The sequence below is a fragment of the Sapajus apella genome, unplaced genomic scaffold (assembly GCF_009761245.1).
Source record: "Sapajus apella isolate SASKATOON/1434 unplaced genomic scaffold, GSC_monkey_1.0 scaffold2, whole genome shotgun sequence".
NCBI classification, from domain to species: Eukaryota; Metazoa; Chordata; class Mammalia; order Primates; family Cebidae; genus Sapajus; species Sapajus apella.
This window is the reverse complement of record NW_022436942.1, coordinates 82715794-82739214: the sequence shown is the minus strand read 5'-3', so window position 1 is coordinate 82739214 and position 23421 is coordinate 82715794. Positions and strand designations below refer to the sequence as shown.

Below are 23421 nucleotides of genomic sequence, written 5' to 3'. Positions count from 1 at the left end.
CCCGGGCCTCTTCCCCGTGGGGACCACAGGACCGTGGATGTGGAGCCTGAGCTGGATGGCATAGGCGTGGAAGCCGCCGCCTCTGCCCGTGCTCTGCTCTGCGTCCTCAGCGGACTGCTGCCGACTGGTTCCCAGTGCAAATGGGAGGCTTCCCTTCGGGAGTGCTTGCAGGCAGAGGCCTGACCCCGGAGACCATGGGAAGCCCCTGGGTTTCCTGACTCAGCCTCGGCCATGCTCCAGGGCTCTGTGGGCATCAGCCTGGCCCCTCTTCCCACCTGCCGCATCCCTCTGTGCCCCGTTCCCTCCATCCTCTGGCCCAGCTTCCCTTCATGACAGTGGCAGGACCCCATGGGTCTCCCTGAGGGTGGGGAACTGAGGTTCTCCAGGGCTGAGGGTCCAGTAACAAAATGCTCACAACTTTTGTTTTCCCGGAAAGCAACGCATCCTCCTCTCCTGGCCTCCTTTCGGGCTTTCTGTGGCCCAGTTTGATTCTGCCTTCTTCTTCAAGTCCTCTGGGACCCTTGAATGCTCTGGAGCTCCTCCAGACCTTGGGCTGAATCGAATGCAGTTAAAAGCAGAGACACGGAGTCGGAATCCCAGTGTGACCCCTTTCTGCTGCGTGGCCTTGGGCAAGTTACTTAACCTCTCTGTGCTGCAGTATTGAAGAGTGGTTCATAGCAGCAGTTCTGGAGCCATATTGCTTGCGTTTGTATCCTGCCCCAGTGGTCTCCTAGCTGTGAAACCAGAGCAGGTGGCCTTACCGCCCTGTGCCTCAGTTTCCTCATCAGTTGAACAAGGGTGGTTTTTGAGGATGGAATTAGTTGTTAGGTGCAGAGCCCTTCAAACAGGGTATGGACAGAGTAAGCAGACATTTGATATGATCGATAACGTAACAATGACGCTGTTATTACAACATCACCTTTGTAGCCTCTCGTCTCACCCCCAGGGGACACTTTGGGCTTTGCCCCTAGGGCAGGGGTGCACACACCTTCTGTGTAAATATTTCAGGCTTTTTGGGCCTGCTGCCCCTCCTTCGAGGCCCCTGCAGTGTGAAAGCAGCTTGGCCCGGGAGTCAGGGAGTGGGTGTGGCATGCGCCGGGTCACTGGACGCCGCTGGCTAGCCCTGCTTTGGTGTTGAGCCCTAGTGTGCTGACTCTCGACCTAGATGAGCGCTTATCAGATTCTCCGTGGGAGGGACTGGTCTGTTTCATTTCCAGTTTGTCAAAAATCGATCTGGGGTCCCATTGCACAGACGCAGGGGCTCAGCCAGGCCCGGTCCAGTGGTGTCAGAGTTGGTCATGTCCTTGGATGCCAGAGGTCTGCAGACCGTCATGTTCTGTGCCCACCTTGTTGGAATTAGCAAAGTCGTAGACTTCTGGTGGAGCAGTACTGCCCTGCGCCAAGGCTCCCAGACCCCAGAGACTGCCTGGGACGGGCCAGGCCAGGGCAAGTGTGTGCGTGGGGATCGCTGGGAGAGGTGACTGTGGGAGGCTTTGTAGTGTCCTGAGTGCCCTGAGTTGGGGGTCCCTCTGTTAGCTTCATGGCCCCTCTTCCAGCTCAGTCCCTGATGCTTGGTGACGGCTTTTAAGAGGCTGTGGAGGGATGATCTGGCCTTCAAAAGTGAGGCTGGTGGGAGCTCCCATGCTGGGAGATCCATCCCTCCCTCCCGCCCTCCCTCCATCCCTCCCTCCCTCCGTCCATCCAGCAGATACTTACCAGGCGTCTCGTGCCCATCCTCTTCGGGGCTCTCGCAGTGTAGCTGTGAACAGAACGAGTAAATGCTTACCTGTCTCAGGGCACTGACCTCCTCATGGAGAACGGCGATTTAGGAAGGAGACGAGAGGAAGGTTGGGGGAGCCCAGATTTAAGTAGAGGGGCAGGGAGAAGCTGCCTTTGGAGCTGAACTTGGAGTGAGGGAGAGGGCCAGGCATGTGGGAATCTGGCTGAGGAATGTTCCAGGCAGCAGGAAGAGCATGTGCAAAGGTCCTGAGGTGGGTGCTCTCTTGACAGTAGCTGCTATCATTCCAGGAGAGACCCATAAATCCAGAGTCTAGGACCAGGCTGAATTCTGCCTTTACTTTCAGTGTGCAGCCCCAAACATTCCCTTCTGGAGCCAGACTGCTTGTATTTACGTCCTGCCCCAGTAGTGTCCTAGCTGTGAAATCTGGGGCAAGTAGACTTACCACCCTGTGCCTCAGTTTCCTTATCAGTTGAGCAAGGATGTTTTTAAGATTGTGAGGATGGAATTAGTTGATAGGTGCAGATTAAGGAGCTCCTAAGGAGCACCCAAGTAAGTAGGGCTCCTTCTGGAGTAGGGAGCTCTATCCAGGGGCCAGAGAGGGCACTCCTCTCCCGCCAAGGAACTGCTCACAACCAGCCCTCCCCTGGAATCTAACCCCTTTCTGCTCGCTGCCCCCAGCCACTCCTCTCCACCCTTGGGGCCCAGCCAAGGAGGCACCAGCTGGGATTCCCTCCTGGGTGCATGGCTTTTCCAGGGGGCCTGCCACCTTCCCCAGGAGTTTTAAGGGTGTAATTTATTGATTTATTGGTGGCCCTGATTTCCAGCTTCAGAGGTGCCCTGGCTGGGGAGAAGCCCTCCGAGGCCGGGTGGAAGCCCTCCGAGGCAGAGGGCGGGGGCATCACCTGCACGGGCTTTTCCTGCTTCCCTTTATGAGCAGCGGGGTCCGGCTCCCTCTCCCTGAGTCAGGTCCGCTGTTGTCCTCCAGAGACAGGTTCAGAGCCTGGGGCCTGTCTCCTCTTGTGCCTCCTCAGAAAGTCAGTTTAGCCTTCGCCTTGCTTCTCAGAACGTATCCCCTTATTGCTGTGTGACTTGGACAAGCCATGTACCCTCTCTGTGCCTCTGTTTTCATCTTTATGTGGGGCTACTCGTAATACCCCCCCTTACAGGGTTCCTGTACAGGTGAAATTAATGAATATATGTAAAGCATTTAGCTGCAGGTGCACACAGTAGGCAGAGGTATTATTGTTGTTTCTTATGATTACTGTTTCGTGTGGGGAGCTCTCCTGCTCGGAGGCATTGTGGGTGGTTTCCAGCTGGGGTGTATTCCAGCTCATGGGACCCCTAGGCCCACCTCGGGTCAGTTTCAGTTTCTCTTGTGGGGTCTCCCCAAGTCTTGCCTTCCCCTAGAGCTTCCGGGCACTCGTGTGGGGGCAGTCTCTGGGCTCAACCCTGGTGACCTGCTTCAAGCCCAGTGGTGGGGGCCAGTGTGGACCTTGGGCCTCCCAGGGTTTAGGGTCCAGTAACAAAATGCCCACACATTCTGGGCGTAAATGGCCCCTAAGATGCTCCTCGGAGGATCTCCTAAATTTGGAAACTGAGGCAGAGGGTCCATGCAGAGGCCTGGGGCCTCCTCCACCACAGTCGATGGCTGTGGGCGCCATCTGGCCAAGGCCCTCTCCCCAGGGACCGGACCGTCTGCCCTGCCTCTCTGCCCACTTGGCCTTGGTGTGGGAGAGCTGGGTGAAGAGGGTCCCCCTGGCAGTGTGTGAGGCTCGATGCTTTCCTCTCACACCTCTGTGTGTGTGGCGAGGTCTCTGCCTGGCAGCTGTGTCGTCGTCCGCCCAGTGGCCTCCTCCGCTCCTTTCCTCCCACCCCGTCTTCTCCCTTCTCCCCTGGGAGCACCTGGCATCTTATACTAGACAGTGTGGGATTCGGGAGGAGGCCCATGCCTTTTCTGCCTTCCGGAGGCTGCCCTCAGCCTCGGTGGAAGTCCCTTGGAGAGGTGAAGGAGTTGAGTGTAGGAGGTGCAGGCCTCCTTTAATCTGGGCTGGACACCCATTTCAAAGAGGAGAAACTGAGGCCCAGAGGGTTCGAATAACAGGGCCAAAGACATACCTTCCGTTGGAGGCCTTACAGCTCTTGGTATCTACATTGGACTGCCCAGCGAGGTCCCTTCCCTGTTTCCAGCTTCAGAGGCTGCTGGGGTCCCGGTGGGTCCCGCTCCCTCATCCTCCCTGGCCCTGGGCCCCTGCTCTAGGGGCTGATTTTGTTGGGTCTGCAGCAGGTACACTATCACACCTACCTGCACCGTCTGATTCTCTTTGCAAAAAATAACTGCTTTGTTAAAAGCCAGACAACAAAAGAATGACTAGACTTTTATGGAAAATTGGGAAAAGTTTAAAAAGGTGACAAGAAGAAACGAAGCCACCTGCTCTAAAGGTGACTTCACTCTCCGAAGCCTTACCTATGTCAGACATCACTAACTGATGGCCGCAAACAGCGAAAATGAGTGCTCCAGGCAGACAGAAGTAACCGATCGGGATTGGCGCATGAGTGAACCCCGTCTTGTTTTGTTTGAGAGGCTGTTACTGTTTTTTTGTTTGTTTTCTGTTGTTGTTGTTTTGTTTTTTTTTAAACACAGTTTAATGTTTCTCAAATCTGAGTGTATTTGGCAACCGGGATGTATCTCATTTGTTGATGTTGAGCCTCCCCCCCCACCCCAAGACAACGAGTAATGTGCTAATAAAGTATCTGGACACTTGTTAAGTAGGAATTCGTTTTTCAGGACAATTGTGCTATCAGTGTCAGGACTGTCACAATCAGGGAGAGAGTCCGGGCTCCGCTCCAGATTCGGCCAAGACAGCTGGAGCCTCACAGCCGCTGTGCGGAGGGAGGGGTCAGTGGATGGAAAATCACTCCGAGGAGCGCTTGAGGGTGGGGGTTCCTCCAAACTGACTTAGCAGGATTCCCGCAGCGGAGCGGAGCCCCGCAAGGCCAAGGTTGAGGCCCCGTGCAGAGACGATGGGTCAGAGGAGCTTGACTCAGGTGTGGGCAAGGAGAGTCTTCGTCACATGGAGGGTGACGTATTAAAGGAGGCGGCTTTGCCTGAGGCTTACCCTCCTGGCTGGGACAGAGCCTTCCCTGCGGTATGGGCTTGGGGTCGGGGTGCTTGGTTCTGAAACCTGGTGTTTAGGCCTCGCTGGCAGTCAGTGTCTGCCACCATCATTGCCACCGTCCATCCGTACCCCGGCGAGTGAGGCCAGAGCCTCGTTCCCTGTCTTGGGCATCACTTACCCCCACTTTCGTGGGCATCACTTACCCCCTCGCCAAGGACTGGGCACTTCGGTTGCGCCTGTTTCCAGCTGTGGCCGCTGCCAGCACGTCTGTGTTTGCACGCCATGCTGCCCCGCGCGCGTCTTCAGTCCTGTCTTCCCAGGGCCGCATTTCCGAGCTTCAACTCCTCAGGCTGGAGGGATCCACTGCCCGGCAGTGGCGGCATGGGGTGGGAGGGTAGAAAAGTGGAGACAGCCTCCTCTCCTCTGCCTGGCCCCCCATCAATGCCAGCGTGACCGGAACGGGTTTTGCAGGTGGGTGGTTCCAGGCCTGTAGCAGCCTGTGGCCTCGGACGGCCCGTCAGCCCTGCTGGGCTCGGCGGTCTCATCTGGAAGGTGGGCATGATCGTGGGTCTCTGAGAGGCTGTGTGGGAAGGGCACAGCGCAGGGCCGTTCAGCCAGCTGTGTTCCTTCTCCTCCTTGGCTTCCGCCCAGGGGTAGCCTCTGGCCAGTCGGTCCCTAAAGTTCCCTGCGGGGACGTGGGCTTGTCTGCCCAGGACAGGAGAGAGATATCCATGGCCTTGCCCCACCATGCCCGTGCCCCGCCATGCCCGTGCCCCGCCATGCCCGTGCCCACTGGCACTCACCGCTCCTCTCTTCCCTCCCGCAGGACGTCGGACTCCTGGACTACCAGCACCACTCCCGCGACTATGCCTCCCACCTGTCGCCCGGCTCCATCATCCAGCCCCAGAGGCGGAGGCCCTCCCTGCTGTCCGAGTTCCAGCCTGGGAATGAACGGTGAGGAGAGGCTCGCTGCCTCTGCGTCCTGGTCGTGGGAGCTCCGTCTCAGATAGAGAGCAGAGGCCGGTGGCGGAGCAGGAGCTCGCAGGGGCCTGTGAGATGAGGGGGTGTGGGGCCGAGGGCTCACCCTTGACCTGGTGTGGCCGTGACTCGGGTTGAGGATGGGGACCAGCAGGGAAGAGCCATGTGGCCCTCGGCCCTCCAGCCTGGACCTTCAGTGGCCTCTGCGGGTTTGGGCAGGAGAGGGGACCGCCGAGCGGGGCTGCAGCAGGGCTGGGCCGCTGTGGGAAGGTTCCAGTCCACACCTGGTGCTCCGGGACGCCTCCCTTCCCCCCACCATTCCTCCGTCTTCTCCAGCTGGCAGAGGACGCTCTCCGGTGTGTGCCTGTGCTGGGCCAGCCTTACTTTCCCTAATCCAGGTGGGAGGAGAATGAAAAGTGAGGTGGGGGTGGGAGGGAGGTGGGGTGGGAGGGAGGGGGGAGGAGGGAAGTGGGGGTGGGAGGGAGATGGGGTGGGGAGGGCCAGGACTGGAGCCGGAGCCAGCTCTCCGTGCACACATTTTAGGCCACGTTCTTTCTCCCACCTTCTCCAGAAACTTCTGCTGGAGACCCTGAGGTGCAGGGCATTGTGCCTGTTTCTCAGATGGAGCAGCTGAGGCTGCCAGGTTGAGGGATGGACCCTTGTTTACTCAGCCAGGACTAGAACTCGGGGCCCTGGGCCCCAGGCCACAGCCCTTCATGACACCACAGAGGCGTCCCAGGGCCACGGCTGGTCTCCCGGGGCAGGCGGGGCTGGGGGACTGGGTGTGCGCTGGCATCTGGAGGAGGAGGGGAGGCCGAGGCAGCCTGCCTTTGGTGCCGGGATTGGTTTTCTGGGGCTGCTGTCACCACGTGCCACAAACTGGGTGGCTTCAAGCCACAGAAGTGCATTTCCGTGATCTGAATTCAGAGCATCTGCAGGGCCACGCCCCTCAGAAGGCTCGAGGGGAGGATGCTTTTCTGTCCCACCAGCTTCTGACGGCCCCTGGTGTCCCCTGGCTGTGGCTGCTCGCTTGGATCTCGGCCTCTGCCTGCGCCCGTCTCACATGGCCGTCTCCTCTTCTGTCCCTGTGTTCTCTGGTCCTGTTGTCAGGACCGCAGTCATCCTAATCCAGGATGGCCTCATCTTAATTCCATGTTCAGTGACCCTAGGTCCAAAGAAGGTCTTATTTTGAGGTTTCAGTGGCCGTGAATTTGGGAGGATGTTTCTCCAGCCACCGTGGCGCCTCTGTCGTGTTTTAAGTGAAAACACCACCGTGCACTTCTTGCCAAGCACCTCATGATGGCAAAGCCCTAGGTTCTGGGCCATGAAGACGGGATGTCTTGGGGCCCAGCTTTGGAGGGACAAGGACTTGAGGACCCTCCAGGGAGGTGGGCACAGAGAGGTGGCGGCCTCGCCCCCATGGGGGCAGCAACAGAGCCCCAGCCCGGGCTGCAGTTGGCAGCATTCAGTCAGTCTACAGGCACTGATTGAACGCCTACTGTGTGCCAGTCCCTGGGGGCAGCCACAAGCAAGACAGGTGAACCACCCTACCTCATTCTGGGGTGGGGGTGGGGGGCGGCCAGGAAACACCTGTGGCCACCAAGCACATGGGGAGGGCAGTGGACAGGTGAGGTGGGGTCTGGCCTGGGGCAAGGAGGTGCCATCTGCACCAAAACTTGAAGGGGAGGAGCCCATATGGAGGGCCTGCGGCCCCAATGCTCCAGGCAGAGCCCAGCAGGTGCAAAGGCCCTGGGGCAGGAGTGCAGCGGGGGGTCATCGAGGACCAGGCCAGGCAGGGCCCGTGCAGGAGGGGAATGGCCATGCATTCCCTGCTCAGCCTCTGGGAAAAGCATTTTAGCAAGGGCCATGTTCAGGCTCTTTGTGGTGGGTGATGGCTGGAGCCCTAGAGGTGGAGGCCAGGAGTCCCAGCTCTGTGGGGTGTGCTGAGCTAGGCAGGGCCACGTGCTCTCTGGGCACACTGCGGAGGAGGGTTCAGGAGGGCCTGTCAGTGGGGAGTCCGGGCTGCTGGGCCCAGTTGTGAGGTGGCGGGGCCAGGTTCCGCAGGAGTTCTGCGATCGGCCAGCGATGTCTGCGCGGCGTGGGTGGGAGGGAAACGGTGTCACGGGTGCTGTTATCTGCGCGAGGCCCACAGCGTCTCCCAGATGGGCTGTGCCTGTGAACCACCGGGGGATCTTGCTAAGATGCGGAGCCTGACTCAGTAGGTCTCGGGCGGGACTGGAGATTCCGAATTTGTAGCCAGCCCCAGGTGGGGACGGTGGGCTGGTGCACCGACCACCCTGAGTGGCGAGGGAGGGGCAGTCACTCTGGGGCATTGTAGTGCCACTGTAGCACCCTCCCTCCCTGTAAATGTCCTCGGTGAGCGTGGACCTGAAGGAAGGCAGCGCCGCACTGCAGTCCTGCCCTGCTGTGGGGCCGTGGGAGGTGGGATCCCGTGAGCACCTTCCCGCAGGACCACACAGAGCACGGCGCGCAGTAGGGGGTCTGCACAGAGGCGGCTGGGGCCTCGGGCATTCTCAGAGCCGCATTCTCCCTGTGACGCCACCTGCCTCCCCTCCCACAGGTCCCAGGAGCTCCACCTGCGGCCAGAGTCCCACGCGTACCTGCCCGAGCTGGGCAAGTCAGAGATGGAGTTCATTGAAAGCAAGCGCCCTCGGCTGGAGCTGCTGCCCGACCCCCTGCTGCGACCGTCACCCCTGCTGGCCTCGGGGCAGCCTGGGGGATCCGAGGACCTCACCAAGGTAAGCCCGGGCCCCCAGCTGGGAGCTCCTCGGAGGTAGGCGAGCACTGGGTGCCCGGAGCTGGGTGGCAGGAGGAGGGCAGACAGCAGGTCTGTCTGGACTGCCCGAGCGTGGGAAGAAGTGGGGAAAGTGTTCTGGGGGGCCAAGCAGCAGGTGCAAAGGCCCTGCAGCAGGCATAGGCTTGTGGTCAGGGGCGGCTGGAGTAAGGGAGGGGAGAGCTGAGATGGGAGGGCCGGGGGCGCCAAGGAGCAGAGAGCTGCCCTCTGATGGGGGTCAGGACCGTCCCGTGGTCCGCGTTCAGCTTTTAGCACATTCCGAGAGCTTCACTGAGGGTGGGTGGCTTGATTCTGTGCTTGCTTGGAACGGGGGGCTCAGTGACCCATGCCTCCAGCCCTACATAGCAGGCAGCCCCCTGGGCCTTGAATCCCGACCTGTGAGGCGTTCAGTTCAGGGTTCTGCCAGGCCCCTGGGGCTTCTGGATTCTTAAGCGGCAGGGAGGGGAGACTCCAGAGTCCCCCAGAGTGAGATGGGCAGAGTTGGCTCAGCACTGAAGGGGTGGTACTTGGTTAGGACATGGCCTGACCCCTAGAGCAACAAAGCCTCCTTCCACTGCCCAGTCTGGCCACTCCTCGGGGTGCCACGTGGCACTGGGCTGGCCCGGGTTGAGTCTGCAGCCACCAGGCATGAGGGACCATGGCTGAGCTTTGGGTAGGGGGAGCCAGACGACTTTAGGCTCGTCTGCCTGTCCATGTGGGGCTGCCTGGCATTGCGGGTGGCCCCAGGCCTCACTGGGGCACTCACCCATCCCAGGGCCCTCCATCCATCTGCCCTCAGGGGGCCCAGGCATGACTTCCAACACTCCCACCTCCACGGCTGTGCAGCCCTTGTGCCTCTCGGAGCTCCGTTTCTTCCTCGCCGGTCTGGGAGCTGGTGTGCAGGGTGTCACCTGGTCATCTGCATAGAGGGCTTGGCTGTGGGTCCCGTGCCTGGGAGCTGCTTGGCACCCAGGAGCTTGCATGGGTGGCAGCCTGGCTGCAGGGCCAAAGTCGGCCTTCTGCTGGGGAGAGAGGGTGCCCGCATGGGCCCTGGGACATCCCTGGGTTGGGCTTGGGCTGGCAGGAGGTGGGCTCCGTCCTGGGGCTGGTATGGCCGGACTCCCTTCCTGCTCTCCTGGCTGTGGCCCGCCATCTGCACACCTGCCAGGTGCCCTCAGGGCTGCCTGTGGGGCAGGGCAGGGAGGGGCTAGGGTGTCTGCGTGTTCGTTGGTTGGCTTGGCCTCCTGCTGCTGGGGCACCCCCCAACCCCCCCACCAAGTTGTCATGGGAAGGTGGTCAGTTAATCAAGTCCTGGCCAACAGACCGCAGGCACCTGAGAGCCTTCCAGGAAGATGCAGCTGCGTCTTTGCTGCCACTAGGCCTCCTCCCTGGCTACCTCCCTGCTCTCCTGCCCATCGGCAAATTCTGACCCTTCTGCCCTAAGGTATCCCAGTTCCAGCCTTCAGCCCACACCTGAGGCCACCTGAGCGCGTCACTGCTTGCTGGGAACGTTGCAGTGGCCTCCTCCCGGATCTCCCTGCTGCGGCCTCCCTCTTCCCCCTTCAGTTTTTCCTCCAAGCAGCAGCCAGAGGGCTCTTGTAAAGGCAGACGCTTGTGTCACCCGGGGGGTGTCCCCCCATATGTCCCCCTGTGCTCCAAACCATCCGTGGCTCTTGTATCAAGCAGGAAAAAGCCAAAAATCCTTGTCATGGCCTGCAGGTCTGGCATGATCCAGCCATATCACCTCCCTGAGCTCATCTCCCCGCAGTCCTCTCAGCCCCTCAGGTGCAGCCTCCCAGGCCACCCTGGAGCTCCACAAACACGCAGGCACATTCCCGCCTGGGGGCTTTGCGCTGGCTATGCCCTCGGCTAGAGCGCCCACCCCTCAGGAGCGCCCTCCCCTCAGGCACATTCCTCCGTCCCTCTCTCCTTCTAGTCCAGGCTGCCCTTCAGGGCCTGCGTGGCAGGGAGACCTGTGGCCAGCCCTGTGGGGACCCTCGAGGCCGTTCATGGCTGAGGCTGCAGCCCCACCACATCCTCCTGGGGTATAAGATTCAACCACAGCATCCCTGCAGGCATGAATGGGATCTCCTGGGGCTTGGGACCCTGCACTTGAGTCTGGATTTGGGACTGGTGTCAGTGCTGGGGCTTCTCCTTCGGGCAGTGCCCCCTTGGGGACCCGAGCCAGCATCCCTGCCCCTGCCCGTGCCCCAGGCCCAGCCCTTCCAGCGCATCCCTCCTGCCTCTCCTCCCCTTCTTTCTCTCCTCCATCTCCCTCCTTCTTCCCTCCCTTTCTTTCCACCCAAACAGCCCCCTGTCCTGCTGACTCCCCTTCATCCCCTGCTTCCTCCCTCTTGTCACCTCTCCCTGCTCATCCACTGCGGCTCCTTCCCTACCACAGAGCTGCCCAGCTGCACCCAGCCTGTCTGCGTCTGCCTGCGGCCATCTGTCCTTGCCTTCCTTACTACCCCTCCCCCACCTTGAAGCTACCCTCACCCATGGGTTCTGCCTACCTTCCTCTCCCGCCGGTAGCCTTGCCCTTCCCCCATCCATTCATCCCCCCCCATCTCCTTGCTCCCCCACGCCTACCCCCATCTGCTCCCCCTCCTTCCCTGACTCCCCTGGAGTCCAGGGCCCTGTGAGCCGTCAGTTCATTGCAGAAACTCACAACCCACCTCCGGACAAGGGTGTCTGGGGGTGCTTGGCCCGTGGCCCTCTTGGCTGGAGAGCGACACTTCCCACGTGTGTGTGTCCTGCCTGGGGCCTGCCACACCTCCAGTGCCCTGAACAGCCCTTTGATTTCACTCTTCTTTCAAACAGAAAGTGGAACCTAGACAGTGGCAGGGCGGTAGCGGGGAGGCTGTGCACAGATGAAGCACCTGTGGTGTGCTGCCGTGGGAGCTGGCTGCCGTGGGAGTCTGCTGCCGTGGGAGTTTGTTGTGGCTTCAGTAAAGCTCAGGGCAGCCCAGGCTGGAGGTGCTTTCTCTCTCCAGCTTCCACAGAGGACGCCGATGGCAGGGCTGCTGGGGAGATTGCAGGCAGTGGCCCCAGAGGCTTCTGTCCCCCAGGGTCACTCAGCCGCCCAGCCACGTCTGACTGCCCAGGCTGGGGTGGGGACCGTGGCCAGGTGGCGTCCTCATCCTGTTGCAGCCGGGTGTCTGGCCAGCTGTGTAGCAGGCTCCTCCCTGCATGGCCCTGGGGCACCCTAAGCTCCTTAGCAGCCTCTGGACAAAGGCGATCCTCCTTCTGCAGCAGGAGTAGGGGTGGCGGTGGGCACTGGGAGCCAGGCGGGGGAGGGAGGTGGCGCACTCAGGCCTGTAGCGTCCCCTTCTCTGCCCGAGGAGGCCGATGGGATTGAATGGTGGGCTCTTGGGGTAAGACAGGTCCTTTATCGGGAGGCCGGTGTGCAGGTGATAAGAACGCCGACAGTGACGGCAGGCGATGTTCCCTGAGCCATGCCATGGCCAGCAGTGTCATTCCCTGGTCTCTTCCCAGCCCCAGGAGGCTGGGTCGGTACCCGCTTTTGTAGAAGGCCCCGGCTGAGTGAGCTGAACGAGGGGGAATGGGATTCAGGCCCAGGCAGCTGGGAGTGCACCCCAGGCCTGCGTCCAGGCTGACCCGCTGTTCTGTGCCCCCTCTGGTTTCCCTGGTGGGTACCCTCCTCCCTCTGCCCCGGACCCCCATTAGCACTGGAAGCCGCTCTGTCCTCTGTTGTCACAGAAGCAGGAGAGAGTTTTAGCTCAGCCTCCTGGGAGAGGCCTGGGTAGACAGCAGGCCAGGGTGTGTGTGTGTGTGTGTGTGTGCGCGCGCGCATGCCTGTGTGTGTGTATGTGTGTGTGTGCGTATGTGTGAGTGTGCGTATGTGTGTGTGTCTGTGGTGTGTCTGGTGTGTGTATGTGTGGTGTGTGTGTGTGTGTCTGTGTGGTGTCTGTGTGTGTATCTTTGTGTGGTGTATGTCTTTGTGGTATGCGTGTGGTGTCTGTGTGTCTTTGTGTAGTATGTGTGGTGTGTGTGCGTCTGTGTGTAGTATGTGTGTTTGTGTGCGGTGTGTGTGTCTGTGTGTGTCTGTGCGGTGTCTGTGTGTGTGTGTGTGTGTGTCTGTGCTGTGTGTGTGTGTGCGTGTGTCTGGTGTGTGTGTGTGGTGTATGTGTGTGTGTGTGTGGTGTATGTGTGTGTGGGTGTGAGTGTGTGTGCCTGTGTGTGGTGTCTGTGTGTATCTTTATGTGGTGTGTGTCTTTGTGGTGTGTGTGTGCGTGTCTTTGTGTAGTATGTGTGGTGTGTGTGTGTGTGCACATCTGTGTGTGGCGTGTGTGTGTGTGTGTGTGTGTGGGCAGCTCAGGGCCCAGTCTTGGAGGGCGACCAACCTCTGAGTGGCCCGTTGTTGTCCGCCATGTGCGTGTTCTGTGTCTGCGCAGAGAGCAGGCCTGGGGGCTGAGTCTGCTGCCTGCCAGCCTCTCCAGCCTGGCTGCACCCTCGGGCCTATGGGTTGGGAGGGTCTGTGTCCCTTACCGCTGCTCTGCGGTTCTTTCTGCCTGCCTGGCTTTCCCCCTTGTCAGGAATCCCTCTGCCTGCGGTGCGCCCGCTGGGATCTCTCTTAGTCTCTGTGTCTGTCTGTGTCTTTCTATCTCGTTCTTTTTGTGTCTCTGTTACCACGTCTCTTTCTGTCTCTATTTCTCTCTGTCTCTATCCATGTCCATTTCTGTTTCTCGACCTCTTTGTCTGTCTGTCTCCGTCTCTGTGTCTGTCTCTCTCTCCTCTCTGCTTGGACCACAAGGTGGGGAGCGTGACGGGGTTGGTGCTGGGGCCTGGCCAGCCTGGCCGCAGTAATTGCTCCAGGCTGTGAAGAGATTTGGAAAGTGTGAGCAAGAGAACATGCCTGGGAGAGTGCTCTCAGAGGCGTCTGCGTCTGCTGTGTGGAATTCAGCTGGGTGCCTGAGGCAGGAATTCGATGGGATTTTTCTGTGTTTGCCCCCTCTGCCCTGCTGTGTTCCTGTTTTCTGATGCTCCTCTGCTCTTCAGCTTCTGGAGTTCTGTGGCATCAAAGACTTCCTTGGGAATTCACCGAACTTTGTTTTGGGGACTTTAGAATTATCACAAATACCACCATCTCTGAAAATCCTGAACGGGGACAGACAGCCCCTGTCAAATTTAAACATGAATTCTGGCTCACATAACAAGTCCAGGTTTGTTAGCTTCAGGTACAGCTTGATCTGGGTGAAACAATGTCCTGAGAACCTGCCTGTTTTCCCTTGGCTCCTCCATCTTTCACGGGGTCTTGGTGTGTTAGCAGGAAGGAAGCTGGTGGCTCTAGGCATTCCTCCTCCCAGGTTCAAGGCCAGCCAAAAAAGAGCAGTCTCCCACCTTCTCTCCACATTTCTAGCCCTTAACTGCTTTTTCTTCTCACCATGAGTGGGCCCATGCCTGTCCTGGAACCTGTCACTGGAGTAGGGGTTAGACTGGGAGTACATGAAGCTGGGTCCCACTTTTTCCTGGAGCTGGCATAGGGGAGCTGGAGGGCTTTTCTGCTTCTGTGTCTTCAGTTTTGCATGATAAACTTTTCTCCTTCACATTGGCTTGAAGTTTTACAGCAGGGGCATCTGATAAATGGTACCAACCGCGCCCTGGCAACTTGTGCAGGTGTATTAGTTTGTTGCTTTGCTTCCCTTGGCTTTGGTTGGGTGGGAAGGTGGACAGTCATCGCGACTGTGCCCGCAGGCCTGACCGCCGGGCTCCCTCAGCCCCCATTCTGGGAAACCTAGCACTGGGGAAGCGGTCCTGGCAACCCGCGTCTGCCTCTAATTTTTCAGTTGAGGGCTGGTTCACGTAAATGTAACCACGTTAAAGTAACAGTTCATTGGCTTGTCGGACATTTACAGTGTTGTGCAGCTGTCACCTCTATCGAGTTCCAGAACATTCTCATCACCCCAAAGGGAGAACTCCACACTAATCACTAATCAGTCGCTCCCTGTGTTAATCTGTTCTCACACTGTGAATAAACACATGCCTGAGACTGAGTAATTTCTAATAGAAAAAGGTTTAATTGATTCACAGTTCAGCGTGGCTGGGGAGGCCTCAGGAAACTTGCAGTCCTGATGGAAGGCGAAGCAAACACGCCCTTCTTCACATGGCAGCAGCAAGGAGACGTGCAGAGCAAAAGTGGGGAAAGGCTACAAAACTCTCGGGTCTCATGAGAACTCTATCACGAGAACAGGTTGTGGGGAAACCGCCCCCATTATTGAATGACCTCCCTTGGCCTCTCCAACGACCGTGGGGATTATGGGAACTACAATTCAGGATGAGATTTGGGCGGGGACACAGCCAAGCTGTATTACTCCTCACTACCCCTCCTCCTTGTTCCTGGCAAACACTCATCCATTGTGTGGATTCGCCTATTCTGGACATTTCATGTAAGTGGAATCGTACACTCTGCAGCCTCTTATGTCTGGCTGCTTTCACTCAGCAGCATATTCTCGGGCTTCATCCACAGTGTAGCCTGGGTCAGTGCTTCAGTCCTTTAAAAAAAAAAAAAGATGGGGTCTTGCTACGTTGCCCAGGCTGGTCTTGAACTCCCGGGCTCAAGCAATCCTCCTGCCTCGGCCTCCATGCCCGGCCCTTCCCATGGCATTGTATGGATATGCCACGTTTTACTTACCTGTTCATCAGGTGATGGACTGGCTTGTGCAGTTTTGCTGTGAATCAAAGCTAAACCCGAATGTTAAAGAAGAACCTGTTAAAGACAACAGCTGTTATCCATGGAGAGTTTAAAGGAAGTAAGTTTCCAGCAACTTTTCCAAGTGTCAATAGTGGTTGCCAGCTGCTGCTTCTACTGGTGCTGCCCATTAGTCCTGGGGATGGAAACTTACTTTTGGTTAGTGTTGCTTTGGAGCATTATTCCCAGGTTGGATGAGTGGTTTGCTCTCAGTTTTGGGGTGGCCCGGTCCCCAGAGCCCCCCTTCCATATCCTGGTCCTTGCTGTGCTCTCTCTCTTCTTGATCCAGTTAGAAGCACGGAGATGGGATAGCGGAGATGTTTCTTGTCGCTGGTAGTGCCGCTGGCCTCTGGGTGCCATGCTTGCTGCTACCACTCGTCTTAAGAACCTCAAGAAATGACATGGGCTGCAGGGAGAGACCAGCCAAGCCCCCGAGGTGGACTGCAGTGAGGGGCTGGGCGGTGGCATTGGGACATGGGTCTGACGTCAGTTGGCACAGAAGGGGTTTTGGGCACTTCGGGCAGCAGAGCCAGCCTGCGCAAAGGCCCGGGGGTGCCAGATGCATGAGCTGTCAGCGGCTTGCTGTGGGTGGGGTCGGGTGCCTGTGGCCCTGCTTGTGCTCCTGCCGGGGAGCAGTGAGCCCGCACCCGCTGACATGCACACACACTTCCGAGGCTTTTTCCAGGGACTTTTTCTCTTCCACACATTTCTGCCTTTAATTTCTGGAGGTCCTGCACTCTGGGTCCCTGGAAGGGGTGCTGCTTTGGTGCTTATGCTCAGCCCCATGGTTCTATGGGGTGAACGGATGTGTGGCTGGGACCCCATTTCTGATGTGGGCGCCCCTGCAGCCTCCCCCTTCCAGCACCTTCCAAGGTAGGGTGCTGAGTGCCTTCGGCATGTCGTCAGACAGTAGTCCCACTTCCCATGGAGGTTGTGGCAGTTACATGGATTAAGACTTGCGAGTTGCTTAGAACAGGAGGCCAGCAAACTCCAGCAAGTTCCAAATCTGGCCCTCAGCCTGTTTTTGTAAATAAAGTTTTATTGGCACACAGCCACGCCCATTCAGTCCCCATCACCTGTGGCTGCTTTTGCACTACAGTGGCAGGGGCAAGTAGAGGAGACAGACCTCGTGGCCCTCAAAGCTCGAGGTGTTTTTACCATCTGGCCCTTTATAGGAAAGTGCGAGGGCCTCTGGCATCCAGCCCCCGTGGCCTCCAGGCTCCCGGTTTCCTCCTCCATTAATGGAGATGAAGCAGCAACTCCCTCGGAGGGCTGCGGTGGGGTCCGCTTCGTGGGGCGTGGGGAGCCCTGGGATGCGCTGAGTCCCCGGGGGAGGTGGCCTGAGGAGCACAGAGGACTACGTCGGACGACTGAGACGTATGAGCCCTTGTCTGCATTTCCCTCGAGAAGTCCACACGTGTGGAGGGAGTCCTGGGTCATCCAGGTGCCTGCTGTCCTTATCCCCACATCTCAGATGGTAACAGAGGCCAGAGGCAAACCTAGTGTGACCCCAAGACTCCTGGCGCCTGTGGGCCTTGCTGGGGCTCTGTGGGTTGAGGGGAGGACGGAGGCCCTGAGGATGTAGGAGTGGACAGAGGATGACACAGCCTCTGCGAATCCCAAGGTGGGGGGGACACCCGGTGGCCCCCGGGCTGCAGTTGTCCTGGGAATAATGCACCCTGTGTTCTCTGGGTGCAGCTGCCGCGGGGGCGGGGAGGTGGTGGCCTGGCGCTGCTTCGGGCCTCGTCTGCCAACAGCTGCCGGCTTGGCCCTGAGGGTGGCACGGGGCGGGGTCTGGGTTCCTGGAGCCCGGGTAGGGGGGACCATCCCAGCCAGCATTTATTGAGGCTTACGGCACGCCAGGCTCGGAGCCATTAACTCATTCAAGACTCTCAAGGACCTGGGAGGTGCGAACTGTTCTCCCCATTGTACAGATGAAGAAGCTGAGGCAGGGAGCAGCTGAATGATCTGCTTGAGGTCACCGAACTGGAGAGTGGCACAGGGGGCTGGGATTTGATCCCAGGGCTGCACAGCAGGGACTGGTCTTTTTTTGTAACCTTATCCTGAGAATGCTCCCAGCACTGCCTGGGTGCAGTGGGCGGAAGGCATCCGTGGGTAGCGGGGTGCAGGCTGCCTTTGTTGTTTTGTTTTTTTTTTTGAGACGGAGTTTCGCTCTTGTTACCCAGGCTGGAGTGCAATGGCGCGATCTCGGCTCACCGCAACCTCCGCCTCCTGGGTTCAGGCAATTCTCCTGCCTCAGCCGCCTGAGTAGCTGGGATTACAAGCACGCGCCACCATGCCCAGCTGAATTTTTCTATTTTTAGTAGAGACGGGGTTTCACCATGTTGACCCGGATGGTCTCGATCTCTTGACCTCGTGATCCACCCGCCTCGGCCTCCCAGAGTGCTGGGATTACAGGCTTGAGCCACCGCGCCCGGCCTAAGCACATTCTCATAAACAGCTGTATCACATAAAGGGTAACTCTCCATGAAGAAAATCAGAAAACACATGAGCCAACAATAAGAAAAAAGTAAAAATACCCTCTTCTGCCCTGCTGCCTAGATCACTCCTTGTAGCTTCTCTGTTGCCTCTTCTAGTGGCTTTTCTGTGTGTTTGGGATACATGTTGTCTGCAGAGCCACATGTGTGCTGGCTTCATGGTTCTGGAACCTGCGTGTTTGGACTGTGCTTCATGAACGGGTGTTTGCAGAGGGTCCGTAGAGGCCAGGCCTTGGGGAAATGGAGGCTGTGGGTCTTGGTTCCTTGGGCTGGTGGGGAGCACACAGATGGAGTGAGTGGAGGAAGAGAGGTGTGTTACGGGAACAGGGAGTTGGAAGACTTTGTAACTCAAGGAGAGGCCAGGAAACCATTGGTGTAGCTGGAGCGTTTGAACTGCATCTGGAGGCCGTAAAGGACTCTGACCTTTGGAGAATGGGTAACGGCTGGGATGGGGATCGCATCCTTGAACAGGTAGGACTGTTCTGACAGCTGCCCAGTACTCGGCCTGGAGTCAGGGACGGAAACTGGGGTGGACTGTGGAGGGGGCGCGTATTAGTCCATTTTCATGCTGCTGATAAAGACATACCCAAGACTGAGCAATTTAAAAAAGAAGCAGGTTTAATTGGACAGTTCCACGTGGCTGTGGAGGGTTCAATCATGGCAGAAGGCAAGGAGGAGCAAGTCATGTCTTACATGGATGGCAGCAGGCAAAAAACAACTGTATTGGTCAGGGTTCTCTAGAGGGGCAGAACTCACACACTCACAAACACACACACACACACACACACACACACACACACACACAGAGTGGTTCTCTAGAGGGGCAGAACTAACACACACACAAAGAGTGGTTCTCTAGTGGGGCGGAACTCACACACACACACACACACACACACACACACACACAGTGGTCCTCTAGTGGGGCGGAACTCACACACAGTGGTTCTCTAGAGGTGCAGTACTAACACACACACACACACACAAAGAGTGGTTCTCTAGAGGGGCAGAACTCACACATACACACACACACACACACACACACACACACACACACGAGAGTTTATTAAAGAGTATTTATTCACACGATCACAAGGTCCCACAAGAGGCCATCTGCAGGCTGAGGAGCAGGGAAGCCAGTCTGAGTCCCAAAGCTGAAGACCTTGGAGTCTGATGTTCAAGGTCGGGAAGCACCCAGCAGGGGAGAAAGATGTAGGCTTGGAGGCTAGGCCAGTCTAGCCCTTTCACGTTCTTCTGCCTGCTTTGTATTTGCTGGCAGCTGATTAGATGGTGTCCACCCAGATTAAGGGTGGGTCAGCCTCCCCAGCCCACAGACTCAAATGTTAATCTCCTTTGGCAGCACCCTCACAGACACACCCAGGATCAGTACTTTGCATCCTTCAATCCAATCAAGTTGACACTCTGCATTAAACATCACAGGGCATTACGGACCAGGGGTGTCCCCTGTGCTGACTCCATGCCCGTTTTTTCTCTGCCACAGGACCGCAGCCTGACTGGCAAACTGGAACCGGTGTCTCCCCCCAGCCCCCCGCACGCCGACCCTGAGCTGGAGCTGGTGCCTCCGCGGCTGTCCAAGGAGGAGCTGATCCAGAACATGGACCGCGTGGACCGAGAGATCACCATGGTGGAGCAGCAGATCTCTAAGCTGAAGAAGAAGCAGGTGTGAATGGGCAGGGGTGGGCGGTATTGGCTGTGAGCCTCCATTCTAGCAGCAGTGATGGTGCTGTCACGACCTGCGCTAAGCAAAGCCCTTTCCAAGTTCCCAGGTGCTCGCTGGTTTTTATGCCCTTTACCTTTATTGGACAGGAGCACCATCCACAGAACTTTCTGCCATGATGGAGACACTGTATCTGCAGGATAGCCACGTTCCACTGTTGAGCATTGGAAATGTGCCTGCTGCAACTGAGGAATGGATTTGTAAATTTTGTTTAATATACACATTCAATGTGCCTTTCCATAGCCACACAGACTGCTGCATTAGGCAGCGCGGGCATGCCGGGCTAGAGTTCAGGATTTCCAGCCAGGTCGTCCAGGTTCAGATCCTGTTTTTCCCAACACCCGGCAGTGTGGGTGAGCAGTCCCTTCTCGGTGCTTCCCTTTCCTTATCTGTGATGCGCGGAAATAGCCCCGGCCTCCTGACTGCTCCTCACCAGCCGTGTGGCCCCGGAACTTTCATCTCTGGAGTCTCGGTTTCCTTGCCTGTAAAATGGACAGCTTGTAGAAGAGGAAGCAAGACCTGGAGATTAAAAATAAATCCGCATTGTCACTGTTGAAACCACACAAAACATGAGAAAAATCTGATGTAAATATTTATAACATTCCTTTTATAATTTTGTTTTGAATATGAGTTAATATACAATTCCCTGATAATCTGCCTTTTTCCAGCTCTTCGTGATTCACTCCCTGGTATCATTCAGGTCTCTGCTCTGATGTCCCTGACACCAAGGGGCCACCTCGGCTTTGTACATGAACATGCACCCCAACCCTCCTTTATTTTGGGTTCAGCCAATCTAGCCAATTCTAGCTGTTGCTGGTTTTTGTAAATAAAGTTTTATTGGCACAGCTACGACGACTTGTCTGTGTATCTCTATACACATGTGTCTGTATGACTGCTTTTGTGCCACATTGGCAGAGTTAAGTCATCACAACAGAGACCTGTGTGGCCTGCAAAGTCAAAAATATTTGCTATTTAGGCCTTTAAAGAAAAGCTTTGGGCCGGGCACAGTGGCTCATGCGTGTAATCCCGGCACTTTGGGAGGCTGAGACTGGAGAATCACTTGAGCCCAGAAGTTTGAGTCCAGTGTGGCAACAGAGTGAGACCCCATCTCTACAAATAATTTAAAACATTAGCCAGGTGTGGTGGTGCATGCTTGTGGTCACAGCTACTCAGGAGTCTGAGGCAGGAATGCCTGAGCCCAGGAGGTTTAGGCTGCATGAGCCATGATCACACCACTGCACTCCAGCCTGGGCGACAGAGTGAGACCCTATTTCACCAAAATGATAAATTTTGCCAATTGCTGATCTGTCTCGTCACCCCAATGGTGGCCTCATTATTTGAATTAATATAGGCCCAGCTTTGTTAGACAGTGGTCCTCTCCTTCTCTTCCTGTTAACTGCTATGTTCTGAGCAGCATGGGGTACATAGTAGGTGCTCATTAAAAATGGTTGACTGAGTCATCGCGACACTGTCTTGGCCCCAGGGAGTGTGTAGACTAACAGGGAAGTAGGCTCATATCCAACGCACTCCAGACAAGGAAGTGGGGGCTCCAAGGAGGATCAAGGGCTCATCCCAGCCACTGTAGGCAGATCGCGAAGGCTGGTGAGAGAAGGGTTCCAGGAAGAGGTGCCGTGGGAGCTGGGTTTTGAAGGGGGAGAGCGTTGATTTCAAGGGGCGATCAGGGCTGTCACGTGGTTGGGGGAACCAGGATTTGGAGATAGTCCAACTGTAGGGCCTAGTCCTCGAGACTGCCAGCGGTCCCAGGCTTCAGCAGGCAGTGGGTAGGTCTCATGATGGTGGCGCAGGCATCCCGAGGGGGCCAGACCCCAGCGGGGGTGGGCAGACATTGCCAGGGCCAGCCTGGTACTGCACCTTTAGGTCTCTAGTCCCGGCCCTGGGGTGGATCTGAAGCTGCGGGGCACTGGCACACGCTGGTGACTGCAGCTGGCAGCCCGGCGGCTCCAGACGGCCCTCAGTGGTTAGATTTGCGGTTTTTGTTTGTTTGTTTCCCCCCTAAATTCTACTTTGGCATTTTTCAAAAGTGAAATTCTCAAACATGATCATTTTAAAGTGCACAGGTCAGTGGCGTTTGGCATGTTCGGTATCATGCCGCCATCACCTCTGTCTGGTTCTAAGCCGTTGCAGCAGCCCCCAGGGAAGCCGCCTAGGAGCTGAAGCAGCCTGTTCTGTCTCCACGATTCACCTGTTCCAGACGTGTCCTATGCATTGGATCACACAGCACTCGTCCTGTTGCGTCTGGGCTCTTCCACGTCGCGTCCTGGTTTTGGGGTTTATCATGTTGTCTCTCGTCTCAGTCCTTCGTTCCTTTTTAGAGCTGAATCATATTTCATTGTATGGAGATGCCACCTTTGTCTATTTCATTATCGGTGGCCATTGGGGCCGCGGCTGTTGTGAATCACGCTGCTGGTGGGCATTCGTGCCCGCGTTTTTGTGGGACACCTGTTTTCAGTTCTTGTGGGTATATACCTAGGCACGGAATTATTGCGCAGTGACTCCAGGTTTAATGTGCTGATGACTTTCCAAGCTGTTTTCCACGTCAGCTGCCGCATTTTACATTCCTACCAGCAGCGTATGAAGGTTCCAGGTTTTCCACACCCTCACCAGCCCCCGTCTTCTCGAGACCGAGTCTCACTCTGTTGCCCAGGCTGGAGTGCAGCGGTGCCATCTTTGCCCACTGCAGCTTCTACGTCCTGGGCTCAAACGATCCTCCGATCTCGGCCTCCTGAGTAGCTGGGAGTACAGGTGTGTACCACCAAACCCAGCTAATTTTTGCATCTTTTGTAGAGATGGGGTTTTACCCTGTTGCCCAAGCTGGTCTCAAACTGCTGGTCTTGAGTGATCTGCCCCCTCGGCCTCTCAGATGTTGGGTTTCCGGTGCAAGCCACACTGGCCAGCCACACCAACCGTTTTATCTTCCTTGGAAAAACGTTTTTGATGTTGTGCAGCGGTGCCCCTTGTGGTCTGACTCCATGAGACAGCCCTTTTTAGTGCGTCGCGGCGGTGCAGGAGGACTTTCCTGCATTGCCTCCTTGATCCTCCAGACAGCCTTACAGGTGGGCGTGTACTTGCGGGTTTTGCTGAGCAAACACTGAGGTTGGGGGCGAAGGGCCCTGCCCGAGACTGCAGAGCTGGTGAGCGTGGGGCTCAGGCTTACATCCTGGCCCAGCAGAGCTCAGTCGCCTTCTTAGCTGGGTCTCTGTAGGTGTCCCAGGTAGTGTTTTCCTCTAGTGCCTGCGGGAGGGCCAACCTTCCCCGGCTGGAGGGAGTCTCCCTTCCACCCACCCTTTAGGGGCCCTGGACTTCTCACTCTTGCCTTCATTTGCTTGGTGCTTAGCGGGAGTATTCCGATGCCCTTCCTGAAGCAACCACCAGGGGTCGCTATGGGACTGAGGCAGTTCTGCTCAGGCCTCCAGCCCCGGAGTTGGCAGAAGCCAGGACCCTGGGTTTTCTGGCTCTTGCTGCGTTCACTTCTTGGCCACCTTTTTGGGTTCATACTGATATGCCCTGTGGTCACGTGCGGGCTGTGTGAGCATCATAACTGGAGCAGACCATGTTCTGATCTCTCTTGCAATGCCCTGTCACATTGCAGAACTGGGCATTGGCCTCCCATCTGACCTTGGGCCAGTGTCCGAAACGCTGTGGTCTTCAGCCACCCTCTTGCTATGAAGCAGATGGCAGGATGATGGAATGCACTTTCCAAGGGTGTTAGGAGGGGGTCCAGTATACGAATATATGAGGAGGGGTTGATGGGGGTGATCAGGATGAGGATGAAGGGGTGATGAGGATGATGGGCAGTGGGGATGATAGGGGATGGGGATGATGATGATGG

The 23421-nt window shown here is 57.3% G+C and overlaps 1 protein-coding gene across 25 annotated transcripts in view; it reads left to right on the top strand.

Moving 5' to 3' along the window:
- The window catches only part of NCOR2 (nuclear receptor corepressor 2), a 243982-nt gene that overhangs the window by 79605 nt on the left and 140956 nt on the right, over positions 1-23421 (top strand). For all 25 annotated transcript variants that reach the window (XM_032243915.1, XM_032243811.1, XM_032243904.1 and 22 more), the window contains 3 exons: positions 5684-5811; positions 8417-8594; positions 19335-19514. In XM_032243915.1, coding sequence (XP_032099806.1) covers positions 5684-5811; positions 8417-8594; positions 19335-19514 — 486 coding nt within the window. The remainder of the gene's footprint in view (positions 1-5683; positions 5812-8416; positions 8595-19334; positions 19515-23421) is intronic.